Source organism: Oncorhynchus mykiss, chromosome 23, assembly GCF_057628025.1.
Source record: "Oncorhynchus mykiss isolate SJ-2025 chromosome 23, ASM5762802v1, whole genome shotgun sequence".
In the NCBI taxonomy this organism is placed as follows: Eukaryota; Metazoa; Chordata; class Actinopteri; order Salmoniformes; family Salmonidae; genus Oncorhynchus; species Oncorhynchus mykiss.
Window position 1 is genome coordinate 30,953,357 of NC_143044.1, and position 25,432 is coordinate 30,978,788.

The 25,432-nt window shown below is 44.2% G+C and overlaps 1 protein-coding gene across 8 annotated transcripts in view; it reads right to left on the minus strand.

Annotated features, from left to right (window-relative positions):
* Positions 1–5,168: 5,168 nt before the first annotated feature.
* The window catches only part of LOC110502760 (caskin-2), a 74,377-nt gene continuing 54,113 nt past the window's right edge, over positions 5,169–25,432 (minus strand). For 3 of the 8 annotated variants that reach the window (XM_090217276.1, XM_021581027.3, XM_036960457.2), the window contains 14 exons: positions 22,797–22,905; positions 21,623–21,731; positions 21,277–21,371; positions 19,870–19,987; positions 17,044–17,175; positions 15,520–15,609; positions 15,008–15,165; positions 14,748–14,829; positions 10,380–10,465; positions 10,043–10,153; positions 9,792–9,893; positions 9,355–9,493; positions 6,597–9,117; positions 5,169–6,522 (listed from right to left, as the gene is read on the minus strand). In XM_090217276.1, the coding sequence (XP_090073402.1) occupies positions 6,426–6,522; positions 6,597–9,117; positions 9,355–9,493; positions 9,792–9,893; positions 10,043–10,153; positions 10,380–10,465; positions 14,748–14,829; positions 15,008–15,165; positions 15,520–15,609; positions 17,044–17,175; positions 19,870–19,987; positions 21,277–21,371; positions 21,623–21,731; positions 22,797–22,905 (3,949 nt within the window). In that variant the 3' untranslated portion in view covers positions 5,169–6,425. Of the gene's footprint in view, positions 6,523–6,596; positions 9,118–9,354; positions 9,494–9,791; positions 9,894–10,042; positions 10,154–10,379; positions 10,466–13,563; positions 13,757–14,747; positions 14,830–15,007; positions 15,166–15,519; positions 15,610–17,043; positions 17,176–19,869; positions 19,988–21,276; positions 21,372–21,622; positions 21,732–22,796; positions 22,906–25,432 lie in introns of those variants that run through there. The other 5 variants (XM_090217278.1, XM_021581028.3, XM_090217277.1 and 2 more) reach the window with 3 other exon arrangements.

The following is a 25,432-nucleotide window of genomic DNA, read 5'->3' on the forward strand; positions in this document are numbered from 1 at the left end:
CAATGGGTCAGAAGTTTACATACACTAAGTTGACTGTGCCTTTAAACAGCTTGGAAAATTCCAGAAAATTATGTCATGGCTTTAGAAGCTTCTGATAGGCTAATTTACATAATTTGAGTCAATTGGAGGTGTACCTGTGGATGTATTTCAAGGCCTACCTTCAAACTCACTGCATCTTTGCTTGACATCATGGGAAAATTAAAAGAAATCAGCCAAGAAAAACATTGTAGACTTCCACAAGTCTGGTTCATCCTTGGGAGCAATTTCCAAATGCCTGAAGGTACCACATTCATCTGTACAAACAATTGTATGCAAGTATAAACACCATGGGACCACGCAGCCGTCATACTGTTCAGGAAGGAGACGCATTATGTCTCCTAGAGATGAATGTACTTTGGTGCGAAATGTGCAAATCAGTCCCAGAAAAACAGCAAATAACCTTGTGAAGATGCTGGAGGAAACAGGTACAAAAGTATCTGTATCCACAGTACAACGATTCCTATATCGACATAACCTGAAAGGCCACTCAGCAAGGAAGAAGCCACTGCTCCAAAACCACCATAAAAAAAGCCAGACTACGGTTTGCAACTGCACATGGGGACAAAGATGGTACTTTTTGGAGAAATGTCCTCTGGTCTGATGAAACAAAAATAGAACTGTTTGGCCATAATGACCATTTTATGTTTGGAGGAAATAGGGGGAGGCTCGCAAGCCGAAGACCACCATCCCAACCGTGAAGCACGGGGGTGGCAGCATCATGTTGTGTGGGTGCTTTGCTGCAGGAGGGACTGGTGCACTTCACAAAATAGATGGTATCATGTGGAAGGAATTTGATGTGGATATATTGAAGCAACATCTCAAGACATCAGTCAGCAAGTTAAAGCTTGGTCGCAAATGGGTCTTCAAAATGGACAATGACCCCAAGCATACTTCCAAAGTTGTGGCAAAATGGTTTAAGGACAACAAAGTCAAGGTATTGGAGTGGCCATCACAAAGCCCTGACCTCAATCACATAGAACATTTGTGGGCAGAACTGAAAAAGCGAGTGCGAGCAAGGAGGCCTACAAACCTGACTCAGTTACACCAGCTCTGTCAGGAGGAATGGGCCAAAATTCACCCAACTTATTGTGGGAAGCTTGTGGAAGGCTACCCGACACGTTTGACCCAAGTTAAACAATTTAAAGGCAATGCTACCAAATACTAATTGAGTGCATGTAAACTTCTGACCCACTGGGAATATGATGAAAGAAATAAAAGCTGAAATAAATCATTCTCTCTACTATTATTCTGACATTTCACATTCTTCAAATAGTGGTGATCCTAACTGACCTAAAACAGGGAATTTTTACTAGGATTAAATGTCAGAAATTGTGAAAAACTGAGTTTAAATGTATTTGGCTAAGGTGTATGTAAACTTCCGACTTCAACTGTATACACATACAAAATCACAGCTATATGACTACAAAACTATTATGGAATTGTATAATCATGGACTTTTGTTATATGAATGCTAATATAAATAATACAATGTTGTTGACATGACATATGACAGAGAAGGTGCATATATAAGTAAATATAAGTAAAAAAAAAAAATCTACAAAATAAAGTCAGTCGATGTGGTCATTGTAACAAGAACACTTTTTCAGAAACATTCATGAAAGTTAAATACATTCGAAAGCGGCTTTCTCTCTTGAAGAAACCATCACTGAAATGGGCCCAAATCCGCCCCCTTGTCTTTGGTTTTGGGGTGGCACTGGTTACCACAGAATTCAAATGACAGTTACATTTGCCAAGACCCACCCCACAGTTTCTGGTAACAATTGCTGGAACAGCATTGGAGAAACAAAGCTAGATTTTTTTCATGATACAGTATGTACCCATTGATTCTGGAATATAACTTATAAATGCCTCATGAGCTTTGAACAACTATCTTCAGAATCCAAAATATAAGCTTGTTTTACTCAAATGTTTGTAAACAAAGTAAATGTAAACAAACACTATATAGCCTCAAAACATGGTTAAAACAACACTGAGTACACCAAACAGGAACCCCCTCCCCTGTCCTCAGAATAGCCTCAATTTGTTGGGGCATGGTCTCTACAAGGTGTCAAGCGTTCCAGAGATGCTGGCCCATGTCGACACCAATGCTGGCTGGATGTCTCTTGGGTGGTGGACCATTCTTGAAACTGTTGAGCATGAAAAACCCAGCAGCGTTGCAGTTGTTGACACACTGACACCGGTGCACCTGGCACCTACTACCATACCCCGTTGAAAGACACTTCAATCAACGGCACACTTACACAATCCATGTCTCAATTTTCCTTCTTTAACGTGGCTCCTCCCATTCATGTACACTACTTGAAGTGGATTTAACAAGTGACATTGATAAAGAGATCATAGCTTTCACCTGATTAGTCTATGTCATGGAAAGAGGTGTTCTTAATGTTTTGTATACTCAGTGTATAATGTTGATATCATGGATGGTCAGTGCTTGCCATCCATAGCTCTGTCTATACATTTGAGTGGTTAGATTTATCAAGCCCCATCCATCCCTCATATTTTTTACCAAAACAGGGGCGCTTTGTTATTGTTTCAACTGCTGATTGCTGTTTTAACTAGGTCAGGGTTTACTGTAGGTTACATTACTACAGTCCAGTTCAATGTACAGTACTCTGAGGCTATGCAGTAGACTCTGTGCAGGGGTGGGCAACTCCAGTCCTCGAGGGCCTGATTGGTGTCACACTTTTTCTCCATCCCTTGCAAACACAGCTGATTAATCCAATTGGATTCTAAATTGAAGATCATGATTAGGTGATTATTGGAGTAAGGTGTTTTAGCTGGGGCAAAACTGTGGCACCAATCAGGCCCCTAAGGACTGGAGTTGCCCACCCCTGCGAGAGCCATCCAGGCCTGTTATAATGTTAAGGTGAGTATCAGTGGAGGCTGTTGAGGGGAGGACGGCTCCTAATAATGGCTGGAATGGAGCTTTTGCTGTATTCGATACCATTCCACTGATTCTGCTTCAACTATTACCACGATCCGGTCCTCCCCAATCTGGTGCCACCAACCTCATGTGGTGTGTATACTACCCACCTCACAGCCTATACAGTGGCAAGAAAAAGTATGTGAACCCTTTGAAATTACTGGGATTTCTGAATAAATTGGTCATCAAATTTGATCTGATCCTCTAAGTCACAACAATAGAAAATATAGTGTGCTAATAACACAAATTATTGTATTTTTCTTGTCTATATTGAATACATAATTTAAACATTCACTGTGTAGGTTGGAAAAAGTATGTGAACCCTTAGGCTAATGACTTCTCCAAAAGCTAATTGGAGTCAGGAGTCAGCTAACCTGGAGTCCAATCAATGAGACGAGATTGGAGCTGCCTTGCCCTATAAAAAACACTCACAAATTTTGAGTGTGCTATTCACAAGAAGCATTGCGTGATGTGAACCATGCCTTGAACAAACGAGATCTCAGAAGACCTAAGATTAAGAATTGTTGACTTGCATAAAGCTGGAAAGGGTTACACAATTATCTCTAAAAGCCTTGATGTTCATCAGTCCACGGTAAGACAAAGTGTCTATAAATGGAGAAAGTTCAGCACTGTTGCTACTCTCCCTAGGAGGGGCCATCCTTCAAAGATGATTGCAAAAGCACAATGCAGAATGCTCAGTGAGGTTAAGAAGAATCCTAGAGTGTCAGCTAAAGACTTATAGAAATCTGGAACATGCTAACAGCTCTGTTGACGAGTCCACAATACGTAAAACACTAAACAAGAATGGTGTTCATGGGAGGACACGTTACTGGAAAAATATTCTGTGTACAGATGAAACTACAGTTGAGTTGTTTGGAAGGAACACACAACACTATGTGTCGGGAGAAAAAAGGCCCAGCACACCAACATCAGAAACTCATCCCAACCCTAAAGTATGGTGGTGAGAGCATCATGGTTTGGGGCTGCTTTGCTGCCTCAGGGCCTGGACAGCTTGCTATCATCGGCGGAAAAATGAATTCCCAAGTTTATCAAGACACTTAACACAGAGGAAACACTTATCTCCCTCACTGGCTTTAAGCACCAACTGTCAGAGCAGCTCACATATTACTGCACCTGTACATAGCCCACCTATAATTTAGCCCTATCAACTACCTCTTTCCCAACTGTATTTTATTTATTTATTTATTTTGCTCCTTTGCACCCCATTATTTTTATTTCTACTTTGCACATTCTCCCATTGCAAAACTACCATTCCAGTGTTTTACTTGTTATATTGTATTTACCTTGCCACCAAGGCCTTTTTTGCCTTTACCTCCCTTCTCACCTCATTTGCTCACATTGTATATAGACTTGTTTATACTTTATTATTGACTATGTTTGTTTTACTCCATGTGTAACTCTGTGTTGTTGTATCTGTCGAACTGCTTTGCTTTATCTTGGCCAGGTCGCAATTGTAAATGAGAACTTGTTCTCAACTTGCCTACCTGGTTAAATAAAGGTAAAATAAAAACAAATAAATAAATAAATAAAGACATTTTGCAGGAGAATGTTAGGCTATTTGTCCACTAACTGAAGCTCAACAGAAGTTGGATGATGCAACAGGACAACAACCCAAAACACAGAAGAAAATACGCCTTCTGGAGTGGCCCAGTCAGTCTCCTGACCTCAACCTGATTTGAGATGCTGTGGCATGACTTCAAGAAAGCGGTTCACACCAGACATCCCAAGAATATTGCTGAACTGAAACAGTTTTGTAAAGAGGAATGGTCCTAAATTCCTCCAGACTGTTATGCAGGTCTGATCCGCAACTACAGAAAACATTTGGTTGAGGTTATTGCTGCCAAAGGAGGGTCAACCAGTTATTAAATCCAAGGGTTCACATACTTCTTCCACCCTGCACTGTGAATGTTTACAGGGTGTGTTCAATAAAATACATGATTTTTTGTTTGTTTGTGTTATTAGTTTAAGCAGACTTTGTCTATTGTTGTGACCTTGATGAAGTTCAGATCAAATTTTATGACCAATTTATGCAGAAATCCAGACATTTCCAAAGGGTTCACATACTTTTTCTTGCCACTGTACATGTCAGTAGTATAAACACCTGTACAGTTGATTACTGCTATTTGGGTTGTTAATCAGATTCATCCCGCCATTCTTGATCTTCTTTTTCCCCTTCTTACATTTTAATTGTCTAACATTTGTCTGCATTGTTAGGTGCTAGAAACATAAGTATTTTGCTGCACCTGCTAAACTGTGTTTGCGACCAAAACTTATAACATTATAACATACTGCAACACCTTCACTACACAGCTGCGCTTTACACTCCCCACATGTTGTTTTGAAGCCTTTGGAGAGCTAACACTGGATTTCCACTTTGGTAAACCATAAACAAATACATATGCATGGAATTTAATTCAGATAATATGTCATCTTATAGATACTTACCCAACTCCAACAATAATGAACCAAACTGTAGTATATTACATGTTAAATAACATAAGATAAAACAAATTAAAGTACTTTTGAAATGCCATAGTTACACTTAACATTGAAGTAAATAGGTGCTCCCTTTGTTAAAGCAAATCCAAAGTAAACTAAATTCTCAGTTTTCAGGAACGTTAAAGATTTATCTCATGTTAAAAATATTGACACACTTTTTTAACGTAACATTGGGTAAAGTTTAAGACGAGAATATAATACAACATACAATACATACATGTTGAAAATGGACCCTTATTCCCATTGGTAAAATCTGGTTGGTTCAGCGCAAAGCTGTAGCAAAGCCACGCATGCTCTGTCATAAACCTGTGCTCGATGTCATAAATCACAGTACCCTTTTCTGTGTTATTGTGCTGTCTGCCTAGCAAAACCATTGATCCAGGGTTATGTGCTTCAGTTTAGATAAGTCCTGGTGTGTGTGCCTCTCACTGATGCTATTCCAACAACACAACCCACAGGTGTATCCCTCAGTAAGGTGTATCCCTCAGTAAGGTGTATCCCTCAGTAAGCGCTTGCGTAAAAAATTCTGATGACAAAGTGTTTGTGTAAGATATCTGCTCTCCTCAACCCTACAGCTCCCCTCTCCCTACAGCTCCCATCTCCCTTCTCTCACATTCCCTCACCCTTCCTTTCCCCTCTCTCTTCACCTCCCTCATACTTTCTGTCATCCACCCTATGAGAGTGGATGTTGGAAACATGCAGATCAGTCTAAGCAAGTTTAGGGCACCGTTCTGCATGGCTCGCTAATTCCCTATATAGTGAAATACTTTGACCAGGACATGTAGGGCTCTGGTCCAAAGTAGTGCACTATATAGTGAATAGGGTGCCATTTGGGTCAAAGCCTAGGTATCTAGGCAACCCAACCCAATCCATTAAACCCAGCTGATCCTATTCAGTTTGCCTTGAGTGAAATGAAGAGGATTTAATCCAACATGGCATCCAGCTGGTCAGCGAGGTCACCAAACATGTTGCCGATGTCATCCAGAATATTCCCTGCTGCTTTCACTGTGCCGCTGCCACTGGAATAGAGAGAGGAGAGTGTTAATACAGTGAGTGTGTGTGTGTATGTGTCTGCCACATGTGTGTGTCTTACCCGTCAGTGTCGTCCTGAGCCAGTTTCCTCTCTACATCTTTCAGCGCTTCCTCGAGTGACGTGCTGGTCTCATCCAGCCTCCTCTGAACCAGTACCTCCGAGCAGGCCTTACCAGCCTGGGCCTTTACTGCTCGCCCTGCCTGGCCTGGAGGCCCTAAGGTGCGGTAGGATGAAACGGGGGCTGCCTGGGCTGGGGAAGTGAAAACCACACTCTGGACCACATTGAGAGTCACACCAGGGGAACGGGCTGTAGGGGCTGACGTTATGGATGTGCTGCGCTGGGGAAGTCTAGAGACAGTAGCAGGCGTCTGGTGATTTACTGGCTTGGATGTTATTGTTTTCTGTGGACTGGCTGGTTTTGCTGCTGTTACTAGTTTCTGTGGATTGATCGGTATGGAGTTGGTTGTGCGTGTATTTTGTGGGCTGGCTGGTATATGGATAGTTGCCCGTGTCTGTTGACTGGCTGGTCTTGAAGAAGTTGTGTGTATTTGTTGATTGGCTGGTATAGGAGTGGTTATATGGTTGTGTGTGCTACCTAATTTGGACATTGGTGCTGTCTTCTGTTGACTGCCTGGTTTAGATGTAGTTGTGTGTATCTGTTGACTGCCTGGTTTAGATGTAGTTGTGTGTATCTGTTGACCAGCTGGTTTGAGGGGAGTGCTGGTTGGTTTGGAGGACAGAGGTGGTTTCTGGCATTTCCCTGTCGATCCTACTCTCTGTAAACTGCGCTCTGACCTCACACCTGCTTCCTCCTCACTCTTTATGTCTCTGTTTGTGTGTGTGTGGAAGCCGTTGGACCGGCTGTGTGTGTGCGGCTGTGTGTGTGCGTCATCTTCGCTGGGGGTGAAGATCTCGTCCAGTGTGTGTGTGTCCCGGTCTTTAGGCTGACGCCGCCGTTTGACCGTGTCCGACTCTTTGAGGTTGAACTTTGGGATCTCCAGGGACTTTGGGGGCTGCATCTTTGGGTCTTCTAGAGAAGCCTGGGGTTGGATTTCAGGCTCTGCCCGGGAACCTGCTCCCAACCTGGGCCGCTGTTTGATGGTGAGGTTGCCCTCCTCCGCGAAAGGGAGGTTCTCACTGGAGCTCCTCTGAAGTGACGTAGAGCTTTCCAATACTGAACCACTCTTCCTCCCTCTCTCTCCCTCCTCTTCTGGGATTCTCTCGATCCCTCCATCTCTATCTCTCCGCTCGCTCCCCATCCTCCTCAGACCTTCCAGCCCCAGAGCGGGTACAGGTTTGTGGGAGGGGAGGGTGGAGGTGCGTGGGGAGGGTAATTCTACCCCCTTAGAGGGACTGCCCCTGGGCCCGGACCCCTGTAGCCTGGCTGCAATGCTCCTCACACTGCCTGCACTCTCAGTCTCCACCCCTGGCACCTCCACTGACACTACTGCTCCTCCTCCTGATTCGTTGGCCTGGCTGCCACTCACCGAGCTCAACCTCTTAGGTGGTGGTGGGGGCGGGCCTTTGCGGCGAGAGCGCACAGCGAATGTGTGGCTCCGGCTGATGTGGCGTTGGACGGCGGAGGATTGGCCGCGGCCTGGTTTGCGTCCTAGTGTGGCGTATGAGGGCATGGTCACCGGGGGAACGGATTCTTGCGCCGATAACTCGTCATCTTCCGGTTCTCCATCTGACAGGGAATAGTGGGTCAGACTCTGGGTGCGTTTCTTAGGGCCCTTAAGGGCCTCTGTGTTGAGGCCTAGTCCTGGGAGGGGGACAGCTCCAGCATGGGGCTTGGGTAGACCACGCTGGCCCAGATCGGTACCTCCTCCCTGGGTGTGGAGGTAACTGAAGGTCCTCTGTGTGGGGGAGGCCTGGGGAGAGAAGGAGGGGCGGTGGGGGTGGGCAGGGGACTGGCAGGGTTTGGGTTTACTGGGCACGGGCACGGCTGGGTAGGCGAAGCGGGGCATCTTGCTGGGGGTGAGAGGAGGGGTGATGGGGGTGATGGGTAGTTTAGTGGGGGGCTGGCGCAGCTGGTCTGACCACAACTCTGTGGGTCTCTGCCTGTCTCTCTCTGGACTCCCTCCTCCCCCCTGTCTCGCCCATCTGCCTCCCACTCCCCCCAGGCTCTCGTCCGAGCGACTGTACACTCCAGCCGATGCCAGAGTCTGTTGGTGAAGCTCTTGGGAACATCCCGAAAAATTCCCAGAATTCCCAGATCCGCGGGAGCGCGTTCCAATGCTCTCCTGGCTGAGCGACATCGGCGACACCACACCCCTCACCACACCTCTCACACACATCCCAAACCCCCCTATCCCCACCCCTCCTCCTCCTGCCCTGCCCATCATGGCGTTTTGTAGCTCTGTGCTCAGCTCGCTGTCCTGAAAGGAAAGTAGGGGTGTCCTGGGAGTGTGGGGGGATGGGGGGCAGCAGTCGGCAGGGGGCTCGGGGGGCTCGATAGCCACCAGCTCCAGAGCCGCGAGGGGTTTACTACACCGTAGCGTGCCGGAGCCATTGGCATGGTGACGGGAACGATGCAGGTCGCATAAACGCTTCACGGCTAACATCAGCTTCTTCTGATGACCTGGGAGAGAGAGAGAGACAAAAATAAATTCAACACAAATTGAAGAAAAAGAACTATGGAAAATAATGATAAAAAGTGGTTAAAAGGGTTGACCATTGGTTGTCGACACCAAGGCTGTTATATTGGTGAGGGGGAATGTGTCCAAGAGCTCTCACACACCCTTCTGACAGACAGATGACCTTGCTTAGTGTCAGTGCATCTGCAGTGTGTGTCCCCGTGCGTGTGAAAATCCCTTACCCAGTTTAGTGATTCCTATCTCTGATAAGTCTTCCCATGTGATATCCTTGACGATGCTGATGGTGTCATAACCGTTCTCACACAGTCTTTTCTGGTACTGAGGGAGACCAATCGCACTCAACCACTCTGACAGCTCAGACTGACAGAGAGAATGAGAGAGAGATGGCGAGGAAACAAAGAAACAGCATTTATTCAATAGAGTGAGACAGAGAGAGAGTGAGACAGAGAGAGAAAGACAGAGGGACAGAGGGTGTACTTCTTGTCCAATGGTTGTACGACAAAACACAGTTACTGCTGATTGTAAAGGTGTACATGAAACACAAAGAACGAATTATTATTAATGACATAGAGAGAGAGAGATGTGCAGTCTATCAAAGGCTTGTTGTTATCAGCCATAACTGTGTACAGAGTGCAAAGGTCATGTGAAAGTCTCTTACAGGGATGTAGTCAGGTAGCCATTCTGGGATGTTTAGGTTGCCTATCTCCATGGAGATCTTCTTACGGTGGCCTGGCTTGGTCACACCGATAGCTGTCAGGTCCTGGAGAGAGACACACCAGGTTAGAAAGCCCCACGACTAGGCTGTCAATGATAAAAATGACTACAGAACACATTCATCCATGCCCGTTAATTATGTTGACCTAAAAAGAGGTAAATGTGTGAATGGGGTAATACAATCCAGCGTCTGACCTCTGGGGTCATCCTACTGATAGTAGGCACATCGTATCCTGTTGTAAGGAAGTTAGCAGTGTAGCTCTCCAGCTGGAACTCACACAGCCATTGGTAGATGGCCTCAGAGTCCTATAGACAGAGAACAGAAGGTTATCACACATCCACAACCAAACCACATGAGGTTGGTGGCACCTTAATTGGGGAGGACGGGCTCTTAGTATTGGCTGGAACAGAATAAATGTATTGGTAATTGCACTCATCAAATCAAATGGTTTCCATGTGTTTGATACCATTCCATACCACTCCCCTCAGCAGCCTCATGTGACACACACACACACACACACACTCAACTCACCCTGCCCTCCAGGAGCTGATCTGGACGCATGAAGCCACCCTGCTCCCCTGACCGAGTACCACCGCTGACCTGATGACGCGGACCACCTGGGAAAGAGAGAGAGAGAGAGAGGGAAAGATTCCAAAATCACCAAAATCAATGCACAGAAGTCACAGATCACTTGGGACCACCCATAGGTAAAAAATGTATGCACGCATTACTTTGTCCCTTTGGATAAAAGTGTCTGCTAAAATGGCATATACATTGAGTACACCAAACATTAGGAACGCCTTCCCAATATTGCCATCAAAACAGCCTCATGTCATCTGAATGGCACACATACACAATCCATGTCTCAATTGTCTCAAGGCTTAAAAATCCTTCTTTAAACTGCCTCCTCCCTTTCATCTGCACTGATTGAAGTGGATTTAACAAGTGACATCAATAAGGGATCCTAGCTTTCACCTGGATTCACCTGGTCAGTCTATGTCCAGGAAAAAGCAGGTGTTCTTAATGTTTTGTACACTCAGCGGTGTATCACTAACAGCCTACTACTGTAACAGCAAGCTGAATGAAGGACCAAGGTAAGGCTGTATTATCTTGTAGATCTGTAGGATCAGTCAACAGATTACTGCAGCTCACTGAAGAATGCATCTTCACCATTCCTCTCTGTCTCTCTCTCTTTCCCCTGGGGCAAGGGTTTTGATCCCAACCTCTCTCCTCCCTCCCTCCCTTCCCTCTCTCCTTCATTCCAAACATGTCTGGGCCCCATCCCCCCTCCAGAGGTGAAGAAAGCACCTGAGTGAGAGGTATTTGGCCCATGTGTTTGTGTCTGTACGCACCTCATCAACCCCTACATCCAAAACACACACATGCTTCTACTCACAAGGCTGACAAAGTAGTGTAGCACACCTTTATCGGTTTATAAGAACGCTGCCTGAACAGCACCCCCCTCATGTATCACATCTACCGGTTCTGAAAACAGAACATGACACTTGAATGAAAGGACTACAGTGCAGGACTGACTGAATAGGACCCTGTCTGTGCCAGTCTTACACACAGACATGACCATACCCACACTAAAAATGTTGCTGTAAACTTACATCAATGTTACAGTTAGCTACTGGAATTATATATTACAGTACTGTAAAGAGCAATGCATTGTGGGGCTCTATGGCACAACAATACTGCTGATCAGAAATGTGTATCCTAATTATCTAGCACTGTCTCACTACAAAAACCCGGAGTAAAAACATATTCACCGCAGAACAGCAGAAAAAAAATGCTCAGGTGAAGAAGTAAACAAACAAAACACACTTTAGTAAACACAACTCTATGGGTCCATACTTAAGAACATTAGAAATGTTTAAAATACGCATCTAACAATTAAAATTCTCCACGTAGTTGCACGTGATAAAACGCTACATAGTTGTTCCCATTACATAACCTGTCACATTTAGCACTATGCTAACCTGGCCAGGGGGCAGTGATTATGTCCGGTAACAAATTCTGCATCAGCCAATTACACATGTTTACGTGGATGGACACGATAGAAGACTTGTCAAATGACACCAACACACACATTTCTACTGGACCAATAACTCGCAGTGTAGCATGCTATTTTTTGCCGTAAATTTGAATCCCCGGTGAGATATAGCTTTATCCTTTGAAATGTAGAATTACATTTATTTTCATAGTTTGTTGAGAAGGGAAGTGCAGCCAAAACCTTGTATATAAATATATTTAATGAGGAGCTTCTTGGAGTCCCTCTTGTAGACCGATACCTACAGAGGTGAAACGTTAGAACTGCCGGAGAGCACCAGAGCGATACTCTGTCACTTCTGAGAATGCTGGTCTTTAATAAAGTTTAGATCAAAGCTGAATAAATGTCCCGCAATAACTTAATGATTCATTTGTATTCTGCCAAGGCCGAACATACCGAATATAATAGCATAGTGTAACGTTACTGTTAGACTAAAAACACCACTTAATTTCTTATGTAGGCTACACTTACATGTAAAACGTTTTATATGCATTATTAAATTAATCACATATGCGTTATTTGAATTGAGCATCAAGGACCAGCAGTGAACAGTTTTTTCCTTAATAATCAAGCTTGACGCGAAGGGTCTCGAACCCACGTCTAGTGTGGATGGACAAAATCAACATGCCTTCGGTGGCGCGTTCACGGTCTACTTAGCATGTTACTGCACCCCGAAGATACAGTCAATCACCTTAGCGGAATACGCCATCCAGTAGCGATGGTATTAGTGGTACATGACAGATATTTGAGTAACTTAAATGTTGTGTAGACCTTTGTTTTTCCAGTAAAAGCACATGGATGTGTGTTAAGCAAAAGGGTGCGACTTTTGTCATATATGCGAGAACATGCCTTTCGAATTGTGCCTAATGCATCTGGCAATATTGGGACTAAACTTTCTAGACCAAGTAAACCTTGAATGTGGAGGTTTAAAATATCCCTCTGGTGACCAAATTGACCTATTTTAAGAAATGCCATTGGTTGGTGGATATAAAGTCTAAGATCTTTGATAGGCTGATGAGGAATTTGTTACAGCATAGAACTAAATGAGCCAGACAGCTAACATATAGCGTTGTATCACGTGCATCTCAAACTTTGAATAATGTTTGCAAGTATGGACCCCATGTATTTAGCTACAATAATGAAGGTTAGCGTTTTTCGTCATTTAATCTTTTGGAGGCAGCTCTGCAGAGTTGTCACGAGCTGGCACGGCCACAACATCTCATTTGAAAACTAACCCTAACCACACTGCTAACCCTAATGCTTAACCCTAACCTTAAATTATGGCAAAAAGCAATATTTTGTTTTCATTCATCTTTACAATATAGCCAATTTTTACTTTAAAAGCTGGCCCATCTAGCGGATATCGCTCAGTTCTGCCTCCAGGACAAGACTCATCCCAATAAACGTCAACCTGCCAAAATAACCTTATCTTCTAACTTGCTACATTTAGCCTGAAAATAGAGATGAAACCTTTTCACCCTGGCTCTCTGCCTCACTACATTTGAGGACTTTTTCCCCACTGTTTCTCCAAGTTGTTTAGATCAAACAACAAACACTGGTAAACGTCTCCAGTAAAATTATAATCACACTAAAATAAGAGTAATTAATAGCTGAAGAGATTGTAGATAATAACAAGGACTGGCCAGGAGAACTAAGTCTTACCCCTCTGGAACAAGGAAAGTGGTGGAGCTCCTGTCTTTTTGCACCTCATCTTTCTGCCTCTGTGAAACTGAGTCATAAACATCTCTCTCTCTCTCTCTCTCTCTCTCATCTGGCTTCTGTAATTCTCTTTCTTCTCTTTCAACCCATCTCCAATGTCTCCCTCTATTCTGACTCTCTCTCACACACACAGACTATGTTTTGTTATTCTCTCTCACTGACTTTCTCTGTCTGTCTCCTCCCCTTTCTCTCTTAACCACTCCCTCTCTCTGTCCTGGTGAAGTATTTCTGTTGTTGTCTCTCTCCATCCCTTCCTCCTCCCTTCCAGGTCAGGAGCAGCTGATAGCGGTTTGTTCAGGCCTTACTCAGCAGAACACTGTAAGCTGACAGAATACCTGTATCTCTCTTTCCTCTTGTCCTACCCCGAACCCACAGATGAGAGACCAAAGACTCACTGTGTCTCTTTTTATTGCTTCTGTAGAGAGCTGAGCTTCTGTCTGTATCCCAAATGGTAACCTATTTCCTATATAGTGCACTACTTTTGACCAGAGACCTATGGGCAATGCCATTTGGGACCCAACCTCTGTCTTTTATGTTTTGCAGTGAGGTGAGCTGGAGCTGAAATCTCCTCATGTATTTTATTGGTTTATAGTGAGGAGATCCGTTGTCTATATTGGTTTGTGGAGAGGTAAGTTTCTGTGTTTATCGGCTGTGTAGAAAGCTGGTTTATGAATTGTTGATGTAGAGGGGTAAGCACTGTATTTCTTTCTCATTTCCCCACTGCCCTGTGGCTGTAGCTAGCTACTATTGGCCTGGCCTGGGCTAGAAGGTGGATCGTCTGACCTCGTAGACTGAATACAGCTAGTTAACAGACAAAAAGGCATACAGAATATACTGTATTGACTGAAAATTACAGACAAAATGTCTGTGGGGTTGGCATGGGAAAATGCTGAGTATAAATAGATAAAGAGTTGAAGGGAAAGGGAAGAGATTAGAGGAGGGTAGAGCAGAAGGGTAAGTAGTGTAAAGTAGCAGTGTGGTCAATTCCATTTCAATTCAGAAAGAAAATCTAATTCTATTTCCAAATGTTGCTAATTGAAAAGTATTCAAGAGAATTGGAATTGCAGTGTACTTCCGGAATTGAAATGGAATTGACCCTAACCCTGGTGCACAGTAGTGTAACTAACCTGTAGATCCATCAGGTTGTTTGCTGTGGACTGGTCCTACTGAGCGAAACTGCTGTTCTGATTCACCAGCAGAGGGAGCCAGCTACACACAGAAAGAGGAAGACCTTGTTCAGCTATTTGTGGTTTATATATATATATATATGACTGTTAATAAGGTGAATATACTTTCTATATTTTTTTCCTGCAACCAAGTGTAACCTTTATTTCAGCTAGTGATATCTATAACATTTCAAAAATAATTGCCAGGTCACTGTGCTCACCTTGGCCATGTAGGAACCCAATGTGGCTGCGGTTTGGCGAGTGTGTGACCCGTTCTGTCCAAAACTGTTCTCGGAGCTCTGCCCGCTGCCAGCACTACGACTGCTGCCCACACTACCTGCACTGCTGCCTGCACTGCCAACACTGTTCCTGTCTCCTGCTAGAGGGAGAATGAGGAGAGAGGGAGGGAGTATAACATTGTGGCAAAGTTTGCTTCCATGGGCACTGTCACCCCTCGTCAGGGAGGGAGAGAAAGGAAGACAGAAAGAGAGGATCAGTGGAGAAGTGTACAGTACACGATTGGGTCAAGATCAGGGAATCAGCTGGGAATGGACTGGACACATGGACAGGACACTTGGAGGGGAACAGGTCGGCAGCATGGGTCTTTAGGTGGGGATGGAGGCATTAATTTGGACTTTATGATGGGGAGAGGGTGGTACATCTAGCAGAGTGGGTAAACAGAGGGGCACGAGGTAGTCTGGGTAATTGGGTAGCTGGGTACACACACTCTTACCAGTGTGAGAGTTCCTGAGGACCCATATGTCCTCACTGGGGCTAGCAGGACTAGCTGGGGCTGAAAGGAGACTGCCAGGTGTACAGGTACCTAACAAAAACACATACTGTAAGCCAGGGCTGGTGGAGGTGTGCTGGGGAGTGGGGGTCATGGGGGAGAGCGGGGTCAGAGGACTCCAGGGTGACTCTCAGCGGGACTAAGGCGGGTATGGAGTAGGGGGTGGGGGTATTGGGGGGTTGTCAGGGCCCCAATGGAAACAATAGGCTACTTTGTTTCCACAAAATTGACTTAGTGGATGGAGAGAAGTAGTAGAGGTCGAGAACATCTGTAAATAACTGTCACCTATTTTAGATTTAGTTTGAGTCTTTATGATTAAAATACATTTTAGTCTTAGTCCCATTTCACCCTTCTTAGTTTTAGTTATTATCAGTTGACTAAAACTCTGGACAATTTTAGTCTAGTTTTAGTCAGTAATTTCTGTCCTATTTTAGGCATTGTAGATTTCACATAAACCTCTAACTTAACTTCCAACATGCACATAATAGCTTCCACTCCCTTAGTCACAGCCATTTTAGTAAATTCATGGTCAGTGATTTTTTTTCTATTAAATAATTAATATTTAGACCACGTCTAACTTCCATCATGTGCACATTCAGATAGCCTTGTCCAACTAGGCCAACTATCTCCTTGTATACCTTAGCTGGCAACATTGGTATTGTGACAGATTGTAACCAATGCCAGCTATAATTAACCACATACTACAAAGCCTTGGCTACAGGTTAAACAATTTACAGCTCAGATGTTTTCCCCCAATTTACAGCTCTGATTTTTCCCCAATCATAACTGTCATGGGAGTAAATAATATTGGTTTCCTTGAAAAGAGGATAATTTGATCTTTCAAGAAATGCCAGAAGTATTACTGTACTCCTGATTTCCAACAAATAACAAATATTTGTTTTTCCCATAGGAAAAAAGCAACCGCAACTCACGTTTGTGGACGGCGAGAAACCGCATCTGAATGAATAACAAAAAGTAGAGCTTCTGAAGTGATCAAAGCAAAAATAGCCTACATGATAGTAAGATAGAGAGTAAACATGATTGTTTCTAGTTGAGGTTAGTTACAAGTCAAGTGTCCTGGCTTTGCATCAGTTCAAAAGATTTAGGGGTGACTGAAGAGAACGCCTGGGAGCTGTGTGGAAGAGCTGCGCAGATCAGCTCAATCAAATCAGATGTCAATTCTGCCAATGAGAGGATTGCATTCAATGATTGGGCCAAACAGATGAAAATGAGCTTCATGTCAAATGCACCTTAGTCTCACGTGGAATTATTGTCTCGTCACATTTTCCGTGACTAAAATGAAAAGTAATTTGTAATAGTTAGTGATTTTTCCAGGGCATCTCTTCTCATGATTGTCATAGTTTTAGTCAGGAAAGATTGGTCGTTGAAAAGCATTTTTTGTCATAGTTATTGTTGATGGAATTAACACTGGCGTGTGTGTGAAGGTGTGTGCATGCTTGTGTTTACCTGCGTGGCCGTAGTACAAGGTGTAGGAGTCATCAGTCTGGGGGGTAGAGCCAATACTGGTGGGAGGAGCTCTGGACAGGAAGTGCTGCTGCCGTTGGCTTGGCAATGAGACCTGACGTGAGAGAGTACCCCCTGCAGACCATAAGCAAAACACAACCACAGAGCTTAAAGCGATGGTATTCAAATTGTTTCTGTGGGGACGCCATTTTATTCGCCAGAATTTCTGGTGACCCCAAAACACCCCAAATCTAATGACAACCTTAAAATCAGTACATTTACATTTTCATCTCTCTTATCAACATGAAAATAAAACAGTAAGTACATTTACTCAAGAAAATAGTATTTTTCAAATGATCTTTAAAAAAAGAAATTGTATGTCTCGTAAAATAATTTTGTCGAACGCACAGCAATTCCCCCGCGACCTCACTAAGGATACCACAAGTTTGGATACCACTAGTGGTGAATAACACTGGCTAAATTAAAGGACGGAGAATGTGTGTGTGTTTGCAACTAGTACACCCCGAGGATATGTATCCTGCATTCTATCCTTACAGATTCATAAAACCGCCAAGGCAGCTAAATATATGTATGAATCCCCAAGCTCCTTATGTATAGCTAGTGAATGAATGTGACAAAATGGTGGTAGCAAAGTGGTTCAGCAGGAGCTTTCATTCCCATAGAGCCATAGAGAGGGCTTTCATATCAGCACTTATGCTGAGGGAGGCTTACCAGGCTCTCAGTGTGTGTGTGTCCACGAAAGCAGCGTGATGCTGACATATCAGCATACACACACACACACTCAAAGGCGAACACACGCACATTTATGACTTCGCCTCTGATAAGTTTGCTCTCGTAGCAAGGACCTGTCAACGACTCAACTGAGCTTTCAACTGGGATTTCCCTTCACACACACACAAACTTGTGCACTCACACTCCTAACGCAGTCTCGGGGGTTTAGAACTGAGCTGACACTACCCAATCTGGCCCTGCTAATCTGATTAAACGGTGTGTGTGAGTTTGTGAGTCTGCCTCCGTGAGTGTGTGTGTATGTACTGTGTGTGTATGTAATTTCAGAGTTTATTTCAGGACCTCTAGCTGTTTGGTATACCGATGGGTATTTACAGCTGTACAGTTGGTGTGGTATTCTATTGTTGAACCAAGCTACAGTGGCAAGAAAAAGTATGTGAACCCTTTGGAAATACCTGGATTTTTTTGCATAAATTGGTCATAAAATTGGATCTGATCTTCATCTAGGCCAAAACAATAGACAAACACAGTCTGCTTAAACTAATAACACACAAACAATTATACGTTTTCAGGTCTTTATTGAACACACTGTGTAAACATTCAAAGTGCAGGGTGGAAAAGTATGTGAACCCTTGGACCCTCCTTTGGCAGCAACCAAATGTTTTCTGTAGTTGCGGATCAGACCTGCACAACAGTCAGGAGAAATTTAGGACCATTCCTCTTTACAAAACTTTCAGTTCAGCAATATTCTTGGGATGTCTGGTGTGAACTGCTCTCTTGAGGTCATGCCACATCATCTCAATCGGGTTGAAGTCAGGACTCTGACTGGGCCACTCCAGAAGGCGTATTTTCTTCTGTTGAATCCATTCTGTTGTTGATCTACTTCTGTGTTTTGGGTTGTTGTACTGTTGCATCACCCAACTTCTGTTGAGCTTCAATTGGCGGTCAGATAGCCTAACATTCTCCTGCAAAATGTCTTGATAAACTTGGGAATTCATTTTGCCGTCAATGATAGCAAGCTGTCCAGGCCCTGAGGCAGCAAAGCAGCCCCAAACCATGATGCTCCCATCCACCATACTTTACAGTTGGGATGAGGTTTTGATGTTGGTGTGCTGTGCCTTTTTTCTCCTGACACATAGTGTTGTGTGTTCCTTCCCTACAACTCAACTGTAGTTTCATCATGTGGAACATCCAGGTGCACTTCTGCAAACTTCAGACGTGCAGCAATGGTTTTTGGTCCACAGTGGCTTCTTCCGTGATGTCCTCCCATGAACACCATTCTTGTTTAGTGTTTTACGTATTGTAGACTCGTCAACAGAGCTGTTAGCATGTTCCAGAGATTTCTGTAAGTCTTTAGCTGACACTCTAGGATTCTTCTTAATCTCACTGAGCATTCTGCACTGTGCTCTTGCAGTCATCTTTGAAGGATGGCCACTCCTAGGGAGAGTAGCAACAGTGCTAAAATTTCTAAATTTCTAGACAATTTGTCTTACCGTGGACTGATGAACATCAAGGCTTTTAGAGATAATTTTGTAACCCTTTCCAGCTTTATGCAAGTCAACAATTCTTAATATTATGTCTTCTGAGATCTTGTTTGTTCGAGGCATGGTTCACATCAGACAATGCTTCTTGTGAATAGCAAACAAAAAATTTGGAGCGTTTTTTATAGGGCAAGACAGCTCTAACCAACATCTCCAATCTCGTGTCATTGATTGGACTCCAGGTTAGCTGACTCCTGACTCCAATTAGCTTTTGGAGTCAGGCCTAAGGGTTCAACTACTTTTTCCAACCTATGAATGTTTAAATGATGTATTTAATATAGTCAAGAAAAATACAATAATTTAGTTTAACCACACTTTGTTGGTGTATTGTTGTGACTTAGACAAAGATCAGATCAAATTTGATGACCAATCAATGCAGAAATCCAGATACTTCCAAAGGGTTCACATACTTTTTCTTGCCACTGTAAATGTGAAGGTATGTGTTTGTGGCTGCATACAGGCACGTGAGTGTCTGGTGTATACTCTATGGCATGTGTGATTTATGTGTGTGTGTGTGTGTGTGTGTGTGTGTGTATACCTGCTCTCCTGCTGATGACCTCCACTACAGACGGAGGGAAGTATCCAATCCGGTCCGTTCCTCTCTGGTTGTCATGAATATAACCTTTCCACCTCCCGTCCATGTGCTGCTCCAACACCTGAAATCAACCATTCATCATTCAGCATTATAGCTGTGCTATTTGTGATTATAAGTGGTTATTGGTCAACTTCTACCCACAGAATGGTTGCACCACCTGATGTGAGAGCTGTTACATTGAAGTCTAGGTCGTAGTCATTAGTGCACACAGTAGCAAACAGTTTTAGAACGATAACAAGAGTTTCTTATTGACAAGTTCAGGTAGTCCCTCCCCATTTCATTCTGTTTTCTTCTGTTTGTTAAGTGAATACAACCCTGCTTGTGCTGTACACATGAAACCCAACATATGCATAATATCTAGTCTTTTATGCCTAATCTATCTCTATATGAGTAACGGAAATGGGCTTATTAACATTCCAATGAGGGCAGGGTGTGTGTGCAAGCTTTTGTGTGTGTGTACAGGGTTAGAGATGGCTAGGGCAGACAGGGTTGGCACAGGACAGGGTACAGTACACAGCATCCTCACTGTGTATGTGTGCCAGGCCAGCTGAGTGGATCTATGGAAGACATGCCCCAGGGAACACTACAATAGAAGGGCTAACACACACAAACACACACACTTTCTGAGCGAGCACATACACAAACACACATACTTTCTGGTCGAGCACATACACAAACACACACACTTTCTGTGCGAGCACATACACAAACACACACACTTTCTGAGCGAGCACATACACAAACACACGCAATTTCTGAGCGTGTCTTAACAAATGCCCAGAGGGGCCAAAAACAAATATCAGACAGTGTAGCTAGCACACAGAAGGAATGACACACACACATAGCTTGCAAATGGGGATGTCTCAAGCTATGGAATGCACTAACTAATGACAGACTGACAGGAGCGTGTCTTTGCCTGCTAGGTACCTCAGAACAACCTCCAACTCTACTCTAACTTCTTACACGGTGTAGTCAATTAACCCTAGACATACCGCCATCAGAGCAGCATACCTCACACCATAATTACAAACAAACCGTTGACAACAAGAGTACACCAAATTGCCACAAAACTCCACACCTCACTCCACAAACAAAACGTCCACAATGTACAGACACGCTTAACAGTAGGGTACACCAAATTACCGTCAGACACTTTAAAATACCTCACACCATAACCATAAACCTCTAGAAACTAACTCACAAGTACACAGATTTCCCCCTCACAATGCAGCTACCTCAAGACAGTAGTCCTCCTCATTCAATCTAGTTCTGAAAACAGCTCAGCCTCCAGGGCAGGAACAAATGTGATTGTTTACTTTTAGGCACGAACACAGATGCATGCTAGTGTACCATAATGAGGTCTCCTGCTCGGAGGTTGAGGGCTGTAGGGTCATGAAGGTTCCAGTAGTCCTTCACCGCTCTCACCTGGAGAGACCCTAATGCTTCTAGAGAGAGAGAGAGATGATAGAGAGAGACGGAGACAGCGAGAGACAGAAAGAGAGAGAGAGAGAGAGAGAGGAATTACATATTATAGACCAAATCAGAACAAAGCAATACTCCCAGGGGGATAACGTCTAAAAGCATGAACTGGAGAATGCATAAGAAACAATACACCCTCTGGGGAAATATACACTGGAGCGGTAGGTCCAGAAATCCAAGAGAGTAATATGTAGGAGAGGAGGCCTATCTATCTCACCTCGCAATAGTATCTTGATGTCCTTGCTGGCTGATGTGGTGGTGAACTGGTTAACGTTGTCCAGAGCTGTCTGGTTGTACGTGTTACATAGGTTTACATCAATACCAGCCTGCATGGGCGGGCACACACACAAACACACACACACACATCGTTAGTCTCCAAGACACAGCATGCACACACTCCCTAAAAATGATGGGTAGCTGCAGCCCATTATGGTGACTGGAGTATGGGTGAGTGGATGTGTCGAAAGGAGTGGGTGTATGGAAAGCGAATCAGCTAATTGGGCAGATTTGTTGCCATTCAAGACCATGTTGCGTGGCTGATTGGGCTGCACTATGAGTGGATAGAGGCGACCGACGCGCCGGTGTTGTGCCTGCCTTCCTACTGGGTATCACGGTCATGTCGCCAGAGGTAGCTAACATGCCATTTTTTTTTCTCTCATATGATTTTATTTCAAATAGGAAAGCAGCCTACACAAGAAATAACTAATATTGATAACCATCTAGATGTCACCTTGATACATACATACAGTCTATTGGTCAATGGGGAGGGCATGAACAGCAACTACACAGCAACAACACCGGGACACACTGGGACACAGTGCCCTTTGCTCCCACTTAACAAGCACTACTGTCTGGCAACGGTAAGCACACGCATACAACGCATGAAGCTACAGTACACCCATCATCAATACTTAAATAAAAAAGAAACAACCGTCAGTTTTATGACTGAAAATAGCTCACATTATTTCTTAACTCCTTTGTCTGTGTCATGTTTGGATAAGACAGAAACTGCATCCAGTCTTATGCTTCTTCAGCAGATACCTCAGTGGATGGCACCCTATTCCCTATATACGTTACCTTTATTTTACTAGGCAAATCAGTCAAGAACAAATTCTTATTTTCAATGACAGCCTAGGAACAGTGCCCCCGAACAACTGCCTTGTTCGGGGGCAGAACAACAGATTTTTACCTTGTCAGCTCAGGGATTTGATCTTGCAACCTTGCAGTTACTAATCCAACACTCTAACCACTAGGCTACCTGCCGCCCCATATACAGTAGTGCACTTATTTTTTTGTCCAGAGCCTGTTGAAAGCAGTGCACTAAATAAGGAATAGGGTGCCATTTGGGATGCATCCAGTAAGGAGATTCAGATGGTAGTGTTAAGTCTTACGTCCAGCAGCAGGTGCACTACTTCCGTCTTGCCATAGAGGGCAGCCTCGTGCAGAGAGGTCCCAGCCTTAGTGGCTCTGTTGATGTCTATACCAGCCTTCAGTAGCAACCTGAAAACGAAATACACACAGACAGGAGGTTTTACACACAACATACATTACTAACAACACACACACACACACACACACACACACACACACACACACACACACACACACACACACACACACACACACACACACACACACACACACACACACACACACACACACACACACACACACGAGCCCAGCTGTAGGAATGCTTAAGGTATCAGATCCAGATAGTTGTGGATGTGGTGGAGGAAATCTGGGGTTACGTCCTACATGGCAACCTATTCTCTACATAATGCATTACTTTTGACCAGGGCCCATTGCTCTGCACTATGTGGAAAATTTGGGACACAGACTGGGAACCTGGGTGTTCCTCTGGGAATGCCTGGCATGGGGAGGGAATGTCAAAGAGATTATCCACAGACTCCCACACCATTGGGAAAATAAGGGAGGGGAGGAGAGGGTAGAGGAGAAAAGAGGAGAAGAGGAGGAGAGGGTAGAGGGGAAGGAGAGGAGGGGAGAGGAGAGGAGGGGAGGGTAGAGGAGATGAGGGTAGAGGAGGAGAGGGTAGAGGAGGAGAGGGTAGAGGAGGAGAGGAGGGTAGAGGAGATGAGGGTACAGGAGGAGATGAGGATAGAGGAGAGGAGTAGAGGAGGGTAGAGGAGGAGAGGGTAGAGGAGATAAGTAGAGGAGAGGCGTAGAGGAGAGGGGTAGAGGAGGGTAGAGGAGGGTAGAGGAGAGGAGGAGAGAGGAGAGGAGGGAAAAATAAGAGAGGAAGGATAGAAAGAGGAGGAGGAGAGGGAAGAGCAGAGGTGAGAAGTAGGAAGCAGTGGGAAAAGAGTGGAGGAGAAAAGGAGTGAGGAGATGGAAGAAGAGGAGGAATGAAGAAAGGAGTAAAGAGGAGGAGAGCTGGTTACTCAACATCTTTATAAGAGTATACTAATCAGTATAATCATCAGTATAATAATCACATTGGGCTGAAGTAAAAGAGAAGCTGAAAACAGACTGCAAACGGACTCTTTTCTAAGATCTTCCATCCCTCCATTCACAAAAATAAGCAACCCACACAACTTAAAGTGAGAGAAATCTGTATGAGGAACTAAAGTCTCACAAATGTAGTAGAGAAGGTGCAGAAGTGTGCATCCCAAATGGCACCCTAGTCCCTATATAATGAACTACTTTTGACCAGCGCCTAAAGGGAATACAGTGACAGGTTTTACAAACATGAACCTTTCGACCAAGCTCAAGTCAATAGTGGAAAAGAGACACCCCACTGGGCACAGATGTCAGTTCAACATTAAGTTGAGATTTACGTTTGGCTGAGTTGTCAACTAACGTGAAATTAACCAACAATTTCACCCTATCGTTGGATTGAGGTTAAAAGATGGTAGAAATTAAAGCAAAATTCCCTTAAATTGATGACTTTTTCAAATCCAATCAATTTTCTAAGTTGATTTAACATCATCAAATACAATGTTTTGGTTGAAATTACCTGGAAACAACATTGATTCAACCAGTTTTTGCCCGGCGGGACTCCTTTGGGTTGGCCTGGGATTCCAGGGCCATTCTTTATTTAATTTCCTCCTACTCTGTCTCTCTCTCTCATATATACACTGCTCAAAAAAATTAAGGGAACACTAAAATAACACATCCTAGATCTGAATGAATGAAATATTCTTATTAAAAACTTTTTTAAAAAAAATACAAAATCACACAGAAATGATCAATGGAAATCAAATTTATCAACCCATGGAGGTCTGGATTTGGAGTCACACTCAAAATTAAAGTGGAAAACCACACTACAGGCTGATCCAACTTTGATGTAATTTCCTTAAAACAAGTCAAAATGAGGCTCAGTAGTGTGTGTGGCCTCCACGTGCCTGTATGACCTCCCTACAACGCCTGGGCATGCTCCTGATGAGGTGGCGGATGGTCTCCTGAGGGATCTCCTCCCAGACCTGGGCTAAAGCATCTGCCAACTCCTGGACAGTCTGTGGTGCAACGTGGCGTTGGTGGATGGAGCGAGACATGATGTCCCAGATGTGCTCAATTGGATTCAGGTCTGGGGAATGGGCGGGCCAGTCCATAGCATTAATGCCTTCCTCTTGCAGGAACTGCTGACACACTACAGCCACATGGAGTCTAGCATTGGCTTGCATTAGGAGGAACCCAGAGCCAACCGCACCAGCATATGGTCTCACAAGGGGTCTGAGGATCTCATCTCGGTACCTAATGGCAGTCAGGCTACCTCTGGCGAGCACATGGAGGCCCCCAAAGAAATGCCACCCCACACCATAACTGACCCTCCGCCAAACCGGTCATGCTGGAGGATGTTGCAGGCAGCAGAACGTTCTCCACTGCGTCTCCAGACTGTCACATGTGCTCAGTGTGAACCTGCTTTCATCTGTGAAGAGCACAGGGCGCCAGTGGCGAATTTGCCAATCTTGGTGTTCTCTGGCAAATGAAAAACGTCCTGCTGGGCTGTAAGCACAACCCCCACCTGTGGACGTCGGGCCCTCATACAACCCTCATGGAGTCTGTTTCT